At 41.7% G+C, this 14,071-nt stretch overlaps 1 protein-coding gene across 6 annotated transcripts in view; it reads right to left on the bottom strand.

Annotated features, from left to right (window-relative positions):
- The window catches only part of zufsp (zinc finger containing ubiquitin peptidase 1), a 61,274-nt gene that overhangs the window by 15,253 nt on the left and 31,950 nt on the right, over positions 1-14,071 (bottom strand). For all 6 annotated transcript variants that reach the window (XR_013492244.1, XM_033638951.2, XM_078172025.1 and 3 more), the window contains 3 exons: positions 13,560-13,748; positions 12,335-12,500; positions 9,744-9,901 (listed from right to left, as the gene is read on the bottom strand). Coding sequence is in view for 5 of the 6 variants with exons in the window: in XM_033638951.2 (XP_033494842.1) it covers positions 9,744-9,901; positions 12,335-12,500; positions 13,560-13,748 (513 nt within the window). In the remaining variant the exon portion in view is untranslated. The remainder of the gene's footprint in view (positions 1-9,743; positions 9,902-12,334; positions 12,501-13,559; positions 13,749-14,071) is intronic.

Here is a 14,071-nt window from a genome sequence, read left to right as displayed (position 1 = left end):
GCAGATGACCTGGCCTCCACAGTCACCCGACCTGAACCCAATTGAGATGGTTTGGGGTGAGCTGGACCGCAGAGTGAAGGCAAAGGGGCCAACAAGTGCTAAACACCTCTGGGAACTCCTTCAAGACTGTTGGAAAACCATTTCAGGTGACTACCTCTTGAAGCTCATGGAGAGAATGCCAAGAGTGTGCAAAGCAGTAATCAGAGCAAAGGGTGGCTATTTTGAAGAAACTAGAATATAAAACATGTTTTCAGTTATTTCACCTTTTTTTGTTAAGTACATAACTCCACATGTGTTCATTCATAGTTTTGATGCCTTCAGTGAGAATCTACAATGTAAATAGTCATGAAAATAAAGAAAACGCATTGAATGAGAAGGTGTGTCCAAACTTTTGGCCTGTACTGTACATACAATACATTTTTGCACAGTAATGAGCAGATGAAATGTCTGTCTAGCTTATATATGAGGTGTCTCATGATTCAGGAAAATTCAATTTTTGGGAACATAATAAAAGTAAAAAGTCACTTGACATGCTGCTGTTTTGTGCTATGACCTATTTAAGTGCTTGAAGTTGTTATTTACCTGACAACGCCTGAACGCAACACTGGCTCCACTCCAACAGTGCCGTGCTACGCTGCTGTGCAAGCAGCATGTTTGTCTGTGCATAACAGCAGTCTGTTGATGGTTATTTACACACTGTTCATAACAATAGCTTTGTCAGGTAACACACTGCGCCAGGCTCGGGTCAGGTTTTGTCAGGAAAATGCGGCCCGAGCCGCTCTAGCGTGCTCACCTGTGTGTTGCAGAACTCCGCCATGTGCGATACAGAGAGCAGAGGAGAATTGTTAATGCGTGACCATGTAGAGACAGAAATGACACGATGACATAACATGATAAATAGTATATTGTTATGTTATTATATGAACCGTCCGTCGTGCAAAATAATAAAACTTTAGTTTATGAAGACATAAAATGGAGCCCTCTCCTCTCCTCTTACTTTACTCACAAGTGTGTGAATTGACCTGGATATGAAGAGTCCATAGCTCCAAACAATAACGGTTAAAGCACTAAGACGGGAAAAAAATAAAAATAAATCAGCAGCAGCGGTCATATTTCAGCAGCTGCGGTGCACCACTGCTAGTTGCATATAGGGGAAACACTGCACAGCATGCTGTTTTCTCTCATTGTCCGATAGCTGGCGGTCAAGCTAACACAAGCCAATCATTCAAACGCAGTTCAATTGTCCATTTCTGTTGCACATTCACCCACTCTCATTTGGATATCAAGCTATAACGGACATCTAAACAACATGTGCTTGGAAGTAGTGTGTGTTGAAACCCGTCTGTGTGTGTGTGTGTGTGTGTGTGTGTGTGTGTGTGCAGGGTCCGACGTTAAGGTTTTTTCCTACTTGCCCTGCCGGGCAAGTACTTCTCAAATCTACTTGCCCCATCTAAATTCTTTTTCTGGCTGTGTGGTGCATATTTTTTCTCATGATTTACATCTTACATCAGCAGAGATGCTCAGCCAATGGAGGCAGCAGCACATAAAAAAGCAGCACACTGCAACTGGCCCCTCCGAGGACAGACACAGGAGAGGAAATACACGATTACAGGCCTGGAGTTAAGTCATTTTTAGGGCAAGGCCACTTTGGCCTTTGATAAATACAAATTTATTGGGGCATCACGGTCAAAATGTGGGGCACCAAGGCCAAAACCAATGGCGCAATAACAATATGTGCTAACTACATTGAATGAAGACAAAACAATATATGTGTTGAAAAACAGTACTGAGTTTGTTAAAACTGGGTGTGCATGACTGGGGATATATCTCGTTTCTTGTTGTTTTGGTTCATATCCCTTATTTATTAAGTCTTTGAAATCTCTTTATTCTTTTGTTAGCTCCTAGTTATTAAGAAATTATTAGAAGAAGAAGATTCTTTATTGTCCTTTCTCAGCACATTACATACATTTGACCTCTGCATTTGACCCATCCTACTGTATACACTAGGAGCAGTGGGCAGCCACAGGGCAGCGTCCGGGGACCAACTCCAGTTCTTTTGCCAATGCCAGTGATCAGGGTCACTGACAGGAGTATTCACCTAACATAGCCTACATATCTTTAATTATATAATTATTTATATGTCTCTATGTATATTTTTACATAAATCCCCAATATTTAATTTGCCTTTAAAAAAAATCCTCTTCCTTCATTTAATTTGACAATGTTTATTGTATTGTATTATATGTATTAATTCTCTACAGGATCTTGTATGTTCTTTAATGTGTGCTCAATTTATTAAAAGAAAAAAACCCCCAAAAAAACGTTTTCATGAACCCTGCAGCAAAGTGAACCTTCTTCCTCAGAGAGGATCTCTGCGATTAGAAAAAAAATAAATAAAAAATAAAAAAATAAAAAAATCCAAGTCGGTGCTGCTTGCCCGATCGGGCATGTCTGCACAGGGTCTGCTGGCCCGCCGGCTATTTTTACTTGCCCCGGGCATTCGGGCAACCGTTAATGTCGGACCCTGTGTGTGTGTGTGTTTGTGTGTGTGTGTGTGTGTACATGCTGTTTTTAGACCCTCCCCACTCAGCTCTTATTGGCCAGCTGAGGTTGATAACACTATACTATTGGTGGAACTACCCATGTACTTCGCTGAAAATCAGATGATTCGTTAAATGCTAACTTATGCCAAGTTGTTGCCACAAAAGAAAAAAAAAATACTAGAAATGTCCGTCTAGCTGGAGATCCGGCGCCACGCCAGAGTACTTCAAGCCCTGCATTTATGTAATATAGAAAACAAGCTAACTATGCCAACGACGGATTGGAAATGTACAACAACATTTTTTGCTGACACTACATATCAAACAATAGTCTGAGACTGTGATGTATTAAGTATCTGTGAAATGTAAATTCACCACTTCTAAGTAGAAGAGAGAGGATAATGTTATCTCAGCCTTATGGTGGAAAGTTTCTCCTTCTCTGTGCTGCTGCATCACGTCTGCAGCTGTCCGTACCAAAGAGTAGCGTGAAAGTCAAGAGCACTCACTTCAAATCTTGGGACCAAAATGTCCCCAGAAGTACACTGCACACCACACTAACTAGCACAAAAATCTCCATCTTACCAGTGCCTAGATATCTCTCCTTTATAGAAGTAGATCAAAAGATTAGACAGCCCCCCCCCCCCCCCCCCCCCAAACTCGAGCTGAAATCTGATCAAACTGTATAACTAGGCAGCACTGATCAAATATAAACCAAGATTGTGTTACTGAGTTGCCTATTTCTCACCTTAATTTTTTTCAGAAACATGTTTTAGCTTACTGTTTAACTGTAATACAAGATCTGTTCTTGCCATCCAGTCGCCTTTGTTTTAAACAGACGAGGTCTAATTACGCACGGCTGGACTGGGACAAAAAAATGGCGCTGGCACTTTTGGCCATGGCGGCCCACTATAATTAAAATTAATGTACAATTATTAAACCATCATCATTAAGAATATTTTTTTACAAATATAGTAATAAAATTAATGATCTCTTTGTTTTTATTTGTTTTTGGCAGTAAAAGTTAAATATCCCCATTGACCAAAAAGTAAACATCCATATTGACTGACCACCCCCCTGTATCTGCATGAAATGGTTTGGTCCTGCCTTAGCGCACTGACGGTGACGGTGCCTAGTAGCAGTCAGCAGTTGCACTAGAACGCTACAGTCATCATCATGCTACCTAGTACTAAAAGAAAACCATCTTCAACCTGAGCCTGAGGCTGGGGAGAGGACCACAGCTGTGGAAGACATCCTGTGTGGTACCTGTGCCCAAGACTCACCCCAAGGACTTCAGCAGCTTGAGACCGGTGGCATTAACATCGCACCTCATGAAGACTCTGGAGCTGCTGGTCCTGTCTCGTCTCCGCCCCGCAGTAGGCCCTTCAATGGATCCGCTGCAGTTTGCCAACCAGCCTGGCATTAGGGTGGACGCTGCCGTCAACTTCTTCCTGCATAGAGCTCTTTCTCACCTGGAGAAGCCCGGAAGCTCTGTAAGAATCATGTTCTTTGACTTCTCCAGCGCTTTCAACACCATATGGCCTGCGTTTCTGAGGGACAAACGGACCGGCCGGAGTATGTCAGGACCCAGGATTGTGTATTGGACTTCGTTGTCTGCTGTACGGGGGCCCCGCAGGGGACGGTGCTGGCACCGTTCCTCTTCACCCTCTACACTGCAGACTTTTCATACGACAACCCCACCTGTCATCTGCAGAAGTTCTTCGACAACTCTACCATCGTCGGCCTCATCGCAGATGGAGACGACAGGGAGTACAGAGAACTGAACCAGGTCTTTGTGGACTGGTGCCTGAGGAACCACCTTCAGATCAACGCGGGGAAAACCAAAGAGCTGGTGGTGGATTACCGCAGGCGCAGTACCTGGGTGTTCATCTTAACAATAAACTGGTATGGACTAATCACATAACAGCACTGTACAGGAAAGGCCAAAGCAGACTCTACCTGCTGAGGCAGCTCAGGTCTTTTGGAGTGCAGGGGGCGCTCCTGAAGACCTTCTTTGACACTGTGATGGCATCAGCCATCTTTTACGGAGTGGTCTGCTGGGGCAGCAGCGTCTCGGCTGCAGATAGGAAGAAACTGGACAAGCTGATCAAGAGGGCCAGCTCTGTCCTGGGATGCTCTCTGGACTCTGTGCAGGTGGTGGGAGAAAGGAGGATGACAGCCAAGCTGTCATCTCTGAGGACTAATGACTCCCACCCCCTGCAGGAGGAGATAAAAGCTCTGGAGAGCTCCTTCAGCGATAGACTGATTCACCCAAAGTGTGTGAAGGAACACTATCGCAGGTCCGTCCTGCCTGCTGCTGTCAGGCTACATAACCAGCACTGCTCACAGTAAACTGCACCATGGACACTTTATGGACACTATGGACACTTTATAAACTACAAGCACTGCTGTCCCCCTTGTTGTTGTTTATTTGCACATACAATATTCACTTTGCACTACATATGCTCACTTTAATCCATTGCTCACTTTTTATTCACTGCTCATTATTATTATTATTATTATTATTATTATTATTATTATTATTATTATTATTATTATTATTATTGTTATTTATTGACATTTCTTGTATTTTTTGTACTTTTTTTTGCATGCCTAGTTTTTTAAGTTTTTAAATATTGAAATCTTTAATCTGACTCTTTCCCCTTGACTGCTATAACACTGGAATTTCTCAATTGTGGGATCAATAAAGGTGTATCTTATCTTATCTTGTCATTCATGATCTGAGCCGCCATTATAGGTGGACATGTCAGGCTATAATAGGGCTGGTATCATGTAGTCTAAACCCAGCATCATTGGCCAATAAGGCTGCCAGCAATTAATTTTTTACTGATTAATCTAACCATTATTTTTTTTAATAGTTGATTAACCTAACGACTAATCAATCGATTATTTTAAAGATTATTTTTTATTACTCAATTATAAAAACAATTAATTTGCCCCAAAACTAAAATAAAAAACTTTAATTAATATTTCAATATTTCATATCTTAACATAAATCAGCGCACACTGAACTGAGTTACTGTGATTTTATTAAGAGTGAACAACACATTTCGCCTGTGGCTTCTTTCATTTCAATATTTTATTCAATCATTTTCTCATAAGAGACAATGATAATAGTGGCATATTTGAAGATTAGTCTAATTTCCACTGTTGTGTTATGTTATTATTACTACTACTACTAATAATAATAATAATAGTAATAATAATAGACCCTATTTATCAGATGTGTACTGGACCTCAAATTCAAAAGGATTAAATCACTGTATATCATGGCAGCCTTTTCCCTGAACTGGAAAATCAGTGTTTTTACGTAAGTACTTGACTTAAAACTTAAAATGCTTATAACACGGATTTATTTCTTCACTGGAGTAATATGCATTGCAGATAATAACTGGCAAATGTATTTTTGCACAAGCATGGAGCAGGGAAAATAACTGAAACCATCTGCAACAGACAGCAATTTCAGTTTAAACTGTTTCCTCACCTGCATATGGCAGCTAAAGTAAACAGTAAAATATAAAATGGCTGATTAACAACGTAAGGTGACACATTAATTAGAGTTTTTTACATGAACAGCGGTGCCAAAAGTTGAAGTGACTACTATTGACAGAAACACGTTCCACATGTTAATAACCCTAACAGATCATACCTGGATGGAGACAAAAAGTAAACAGGATGGTTCTGTCTGCTGCTGTCTTAAAGGGATAGTTCGACATTTTGGCAAAATCATATGAGTAGGTACATTACCTTTAATCGTCAGTGCCTGCTGTTTTGAGATCGGTGGGGCAGAGCTGCCCGCTGCTCAGCGCACAAAATGGAGGTGAATCGTACGGCCCCCTCTCTCCCTCAAAACTAATCAATTACACCATCAAATGACTCCAAAACGCTCTAGTGGACAACACATGGCTTGCGCATTCCCCATGCTATGAAATAATAATGTATAATTAAGTAACATTACGACACATGAAGCAAATACTCAGAAGTACTTTCTTGAGTAAACCACTGGGCGGAGTGACACAGTGCGCACCTGAGACAGTGCCGTTGTTATTGCTTGCAGCCTTGCATTTGCGGTATTGTCAGCTGGACGCACCAGAAAGTTTGAGAAAAGTTTTGTTGAGTGTTGTTGTAAATCATGGTTTACACATGTATGGTAAAAGGTTGCGGGAACAAGCCAAAGACATGGAGCAGATTGAAGTTTCACGTAATACCAACCAGTAATACGGACAGGATGAAACAATGGCTATTTGTGCTGGACATCGACCCCAACACGCCTGTGGAAACGGTCTGGAAAATGTTTGTTTGTTCCAACCATTTTTTACCGGAGGACTACAGTGAAAGGATGGAGCGCAGAGCTCAGGAATGGTTCAAACACTTTTCTTGAAAGATACTGCCATACCATCTGTTGGCATCACAAAACGAGCAGACGTGGTAAGTGATCATTGTGTATTTTGCTCAACAATCTCTCTGCTGTAACGTTACCTCCATGTTGAGTAACATTAGCCTACAACCCAAGCATGGTAAATAAGGCTAAAATGCAAATGTTGCTGTGGTTATGTTGTGGATAGTCTGCCATGATCAGCAGTCGGCTTCTTCTCAATGAACTTATCTTTTTGGTGACGGGCGTAACTGCACTAAACATACGCTATTTGAAATCACTCCGCCTAGCAAGTACTGTATGTCTGGAATGTAGTTCCAGCTGTGCATTTGACTTCAAAACAACTCTGTCTCGTAATATTACATTATTATTTCATAGTGTGGTGAGTGTGTAAGCTACAAGTTGTCCACAAAAGCATTTTGGAGTCATTTGATGGTGTATTTGATTAGTTTTGAGGAGAGAGGGGGCCGTACCGTTCACCTCCATTTTGTGCGCTGAGCAGCAGGCAGCTCTGCCCCACCGATCTCAGAACAGCAGGCACTGATAATTAAAGGTAATGTACCTCCCCATATGACTATAGGGATTATGGCAATAGGTGAATCTGCCAAAATGTCGAACTATCCCTTTAACAACACACTCCGGGCTGCTTTTGCTTCAGTACAGTTGTACTCCTGTGAGAAGTCCTTTTTCAATTTGTGGGCAAGATTTTTTTAGCTGCAGCGAGTTCTCTGAAGGAATCCAAGCTCTGACCAGGTGCAGCTTGCCCAGACCAAACTGCTCCACAATGCAGTGGTTGCACAGCGCCATAAATAAGTGGAATACCCGCTTTTAATTGTGAAAATACAGTAGTTATAGTAGCAGGCAGCTCTGAAGCAGCAACGCTATCTGTGTGAATACCACAAGTGTGCAAGCCCCATCAGTTTAGCAAGGGAGCTGTCACATGCTGCTCATGCAGGCAGTGTGGCCCAGGTGTAACTACTGTGATACACTTAGGCACGTTTTGCAAATCAAACTATTTCTGTAATCGATGGCGTTGATTACATTGGTGAATTGCCCCACTCCTACTGGCCAAAGCTCCAACAAGAGGACCAATTAAAACAACTGTCCTTCCAAGCTGAAGAGCTGTCAGAAGTGACCATATTTGGATGAGAGGGTGGAGCTGTGGAGGAGCAAGGGGTGACTGTGAGTCCACGGACACCATCCACAGGAGATGAGTATAGCTGCAGACACATTCTGTAGGGTACACAACACGCCCCTACAAACCACACCCAACACTGTACAAGACCAACTCGTCATCATGATGAATGTCTAAGCCCTGCTACAATGCAACACTGTAATGCAGTGATATTCAACTTATGGCCCACAATCAAGTTCCAGGGGAGCCCTTTTTTAATTCACAATGAAAATTAACTAAAGGATTTCTTTGTACTTTGAATGTAAATAAGGTGCCAGAGTACAAACTAAGTAAAAAAGCTTCACCACAGAGCTTGTTTATTGAAAAAAAAAAAAAAATGCCAGATTTCCATGTGTTAGACATCGTTGGAAAGCTTAGAAACTACACTTTCAGAATCTGTAAATAACTCAAAATGCCTCTCGGGAGACTTGTTCCTGGTTTTTCCATGGCTGGTCACAAATGTCATCAAATCCTATACACACCCCTGCTGACACCTGACCTGTGTGAGGCTGCTGTAACTGGATTTGCATCTAGGGCAAAGATGAGTGAGGACAGCAAACATGGAAAGGTTGGAAACAGGCAACTCATTTATATAGCAATATAAATATAGTAATAACCCATGTTATAAATCATTAAACGTGGGTTATTGCTATATGTGGCCCTATTCATTACAGCAGGGATACTCAACATGTTTTGTCCAAGGGCCACTTCTGCATAACGACAGGAGGCCAGGGGCCAGTAAATAAACAAATATTGATATTTATCATTATATGTAATAAATTATTACATGTGAAGACTTGATTCACATTATGCGTTTCAAGATGTACCCCTTCCCATTACTCTAACCTTAACCACCTCTCTTATAACCTAATACTTCAAAGCTAGCTAATCGCTAACTTAGCATTTTCTTCAAGACTTCTACTTCCAGGCCAAGGGGCGAAGGAGGCTGACTGTGGAATGACATGTAGGTATGGTGGGCTGGTCACATAGCAAGTGGACGCATCACGTAGCTACTCCAGCTGTAGTTATACCTGTCACAGACAGCCTGCCACTCAAAGCGCCATGCCCTTAATCATGCTTAATTTTAAGCATTAATAAAATGTTAAACATCATCCAATGAAAGAAACAATGTATTTGCAGGTTTGTTAGGACCCATTCTCGGAACCCATCAGCTGTATTTGACATTTGACTTCCGGCAGACGGCGATACAGCCTCTGGGGGCAGAACCCTGATTTTTTGGCATTCCAGTTTGATTTGGGCAGAGGAAGCGAATTTCCGTTTCCGACTTCCGTTTATATATAAGTAAATATGCTGAACCACTGCGATGGATTCAGAGTTTGCAGTGACGGCAATTATGTTCCGCCTCGTTAGTTCACCGCACGGAGCGTTTAACCTGGCAACAACTGCAGCCGGCTCAAACGTGATTGGTCAATATCACACGGACTACAAACAGCCTACAACCGGAAACCAGGGCTCTTCTGCTCTTCTTCCGGAGGCAAGATCTCCGGGGTTTGCCTACAGACTCTACATTCACTGAATGCAGAGTCTGTATACAGAGACTAATTAGGACCTAATCAGTCCTGTATAGGTATATGATGTGTGATTGAGGAATATGGCAGGTGATGTTGCTGTGTACCTTGGTGCTGCAGGTAAAGCGGGGGCAGGGAGGTGTGGATGAGTCTGGGTATCAGTCCGCTGCTCCTGCTGTACTGGAAGTACTGCTTCACCCAGTCAAACAGCCGGGTGTGGGTGTCACCTGGGCCTGTGGGCTGGTGGAAGTCAATGATGCGGGCACTGAAAACATACAAAACCAACACAAACAACACAACACAAGTCTTACTTAGTGTTACACTTAACTGATACATTACCAAGTTCAGCTTCATGAAGATTTTAAGCCACAACCATAATGTGACTAGAATGAGATCCTGCAGCTGAGATCCTGCAGCTATAACTACTCATCAGATGAGTTGTAGACAACTATGTTATTCCTGCCAATTGCTCTGCTTGATCTACTTACCATGATTTTATGTAGGGAAGGAAGCTCACCAGTGTGCATCTGGTGGCCGGGTCTTGACTAGGTATGTCCTGATCTGATCTCAAAGATCAGTACCGGGGCAGATTAAGGCATTTTTCTAAGGATCGGCTATATTAAGCAATATAGCCCCATCCCATCTTTAATTTTACAACAGCCTGTGCTGTTTTACTTGCGAAGCTTTCATGCACAGCAACATGAGTGAGCTGTCATCAACTCCACAACTCTCTGCTGTCTGTCCCTCTTCCACTCCGCTGAACTCCTGTGAGCAGGGGCTGAGTCCCTCCCATAGCAAAACACTTCACGCCATTAACAACAGCAAAATGCAGTATGCAATGTTTTATGTGTTATTGACCAAAATTATGAGCACTCCTGTCATTTTAGCACAAGCCTTATTCTAGCTCTTTGCTTGTTCGTCATCTATGGCGCATGGTATTTCACTGCCCTGCTTGAAGGAGACACAGACAGCGGTGTGGAGCCAATTAATTTATGGGCACCAGAAAGCACCTGCGTCAGCAGAGGCTCATGGCAATCCTATAAATGAGAATAATAATAAAAGAAACAAACATTAATCTCCAGACCGAGTTATTACTCATTTTATGTTTGATCTGTTTGTGATACTTGTGAACTCGACAGATTTTATGAGGGATGACACAAAGTCATGTTTCTTTAATCTGCACCTTATGTGGGTGTTCTATTTTTACATGAATTAACGAATGGTTAAGTTAATCACACATTGACTCCACTCGGTACTCTGATGCTACGTCGCCCCAGACAGAGTGCCCAAAGTGCGCTCTGCCACTCTGGGTACTCTGGTACCAAATAATTATTTCCCTCATTGGTTATGAACTGAATTACTTAAGTGGTTTAAAATAATTAATTGACACGAGAAATTGTAAAAACTCACATCTGTCAAACATGAATTGGGCTTATTGTCCTTGGTTAAATACTTGTAGAGGCATCCCATATAATATAATATAATATAACCATATAACCATATAATATAATTTAGTTAGCTAACGCTGTCAGCTTATTAACTCCTTGATCATATCAGAATATAGTTACTTTTATCACTGCTCATTTTAGAGAAGCCATGGCAAGAAAACCTGTTCTTTGTTAATGTTATATAATGCATGTTTAGATTGGTTCCTGTCTGCATCCAGGCACGGGAAAATAAAAGGCTCGCTACCATTATTCTGGGAATCACAAAGCCTAAAAAAAACACCCATGTTACATTTTGTTAACTTACGGTTAGGTTTCCATTCACTGTGTATATGTCTCAAAATATGCCCTCTCAATCCCTGTCAATAGGGAGGCATCAAAAAATAGCCCTCTTCCTTATTACTGTGGGATATTAACTCTAGCTCAAATTCCAAAATTATATCTCACCACCTCCACTAGCCCCTCTACAATCACGCACTAATGTAACATTTAACTAATATTTAACTCAATATTTAATTCACACTGACCCGCAAAAAATTATGATTAGAAGCACTTTTCCTCTAACTCCCCAATGTTAGATGACATGGTTTAAGAGAAGTACATGTAAAATTAATAGGCTGTTTGTGGTTAACATTATGTGTACAGTATGTACAGTGTCCCAGACTAATCTGTTAGTCTATCTGTTAATGTTCCGTAAATCTATTAATTTAGTGGGGGATAATCTACTAACATGCTTTAATGCACATGTTAAGCACATGTTAATTTGACAGATGAGGTCACAGTGACCTTGAGCTTTGACCACCAAAATCTCACCACTCCCTTGCTGAGTCCATGTGGGCAGTTGTGCCAAATTAAAAAAAAAATTACCTCAAGACATTCTTAAGATATCGTGTTCATGTATGTACGGACATTCAGACAACCCGAAAACAAAATGCCTTCTGCTTCGACTATTGCCGGAGCTGAGGCATAAAAATTTTGTTACTAGCAGGCCACGTTACAGTGGCTTTAGAAAATGTTGTACGTGTTGCTTTGCTCAACTTTGATTATTGGATGACAAAAAGCGACCGGTCCAGGGTGTACCCCACCTCTTGCCTAATGTCAGCTGGGATAGGCTCCAGCCCCCCCGCGACCCTCAAGAGGATAAGTGGCTAGAAAATGGATGGGTGGATGGATGGATGCATGACAAAAAGCAATATAAGACCAGCATAGGCTGTGTGCTTTAACATACTAATTAGAGGGAGTGTAGCGCTCACCTGATTCCCAGAGAGGTAAGGAGGACGTAGATCTCTGTGGCTCCGATCCAGGCTCGTGTTCCCTGCAGCCGCTGGTTGAAGTGGGAAGCACCATGTGGATCAAGCCCTTCTTTCCAAGCCTTCTCAATCATACTCTGCACCCGGGGAATACTAGGCACTGTCTTCTCTGGAGGAGGAGAGTGTCAAGTCAAAGTGAATGGCAATAAGTGAAATATGTACAGGTGCAGACCTGGAGTCAAAAAAACACAAAGCCCTGGTTGTTACTGTTTTACTCTTTCTTAGTTTCGTCGCTCGCTTTCTTCTCATGTGATCAGTCTGGCATAAATTCAACCAAAAAAATGCTGACACTTTCTTGGATCTTGATGTACTGTACCATGCTTTCTTGGTGGTGAATTTTTAGTAGGTCTGTTATACATTTCTATCATTATACATGGCTAACCAGCCAACTGTGGGTGATGTCACATCAAGATAGTTCCAGTACAGCCACAGTGGTGCTTGATGCCAGTCTCAGTTATCAAAATGACAAAAATCTTCTTGTGTTTTTGCACCCACTATCAACAATCCTACAGGGAGAGAGATACTAATCTCTGCAACAATAATGTCACCAGACCAGAATGCAGAGCAAGGACAAGACATAATGTGCTTTGAATAAACAGCATGGTTGGAGACACACCTCATACCATGGCAACTTACCAAAGGAAAAATAAGGAGAGTTTGTGTTTAAATGAGCATTTTCCAGTAAGCAATTCAGCAGTGAACATTAGCATAAGAATCACAAACATCAAAAGAGAAAATTACACTAAAAACTGATGACATTTTTATCTTAAATTATTTCACTTTTGGATTTTGGCTCTTTGGAATAAAATCTACGACTACAACATCATATTTAGCTCCCAACTGCAACAACAAAATATTGAAGTGAATGAATTTGCTAAAGCTCTAAATCATGTCTCTGACTGACATCTTCTCCATTCCAACTGTGACCCAGTGATGTTCTTGGTACTTGTCCTGTGACCCTGTCGCATAAAAATCTAAATTTTACATCCATGCTTCCAGAGGATGCACCTAATTATTTTCTACACTAATGCTACATTGTAAACAACAAATCCATTTTGAGAGAATTGAAACACTGATGTCGCATGACTACTTATTTTGAAAGTATTTCTCATGTCACAGAATCCACTGAGAGTGAAACATGTGTTTTGGATGCAGAGTGATTGAGTACCTTGTAGAAAGGGAGCATATGCATCAATTCTGTGCAGAGAGGAGAGGAGCATCTGGAGGTTTCTGTATCCACAGCCCCAGCCTTTATCCCCCGCTGAGGAGCAGAAGTGGTCGGTATCTGCACTCAACCACACATGGACACTGTCTCTGCATTCAGTCTGGTAATATTCAGATAACGCTCTGACCACACCTACACCCCAAAAAAAGGAAGCTCAAGTCAGTGCATTCCAGCAGCAGGGCAGCAGTGATACCGACAGAGCTTAACTAGAGGCCATCAGATCCCACTCTGACCAATATATTGTACATCAAAGGTGTTGAACGCTACATGTTTAAGTAAATACAATCATTATGGAATTCCAGAATTGTCTTAGTTATAAACCAGTGGCAACAGGTTCAAAGGATTTATTCAAATTCAACTAAAAAGGCAGCAGTTGTGTGTTCAAACCATAGACTGTATAAAAAAGATGGATGACATGACAGCTCCCCAAAAGCCAAAACATCTCAATAATCACC

Source organism: Epinephelus lanceolatus, chromosome 10 (genome assembly GCF_041903045.1).
Source record: "Epinephelus lanceolatus isolate andai-2023 chromosome 10, ASM4190304v1, whole genome shotgun sequence".
Taxonomy (NCBI): Eukaryota; Metazoa; Chordata; class Actinopteri; order Perciformes; family Serranidae; genus Epinephelus; species Epinephelus lanceolatus.
Note: the sequence above shows the minus strand (reverse complement) of the source record. Positions and strands in the feature narration are given on the sequence as shown.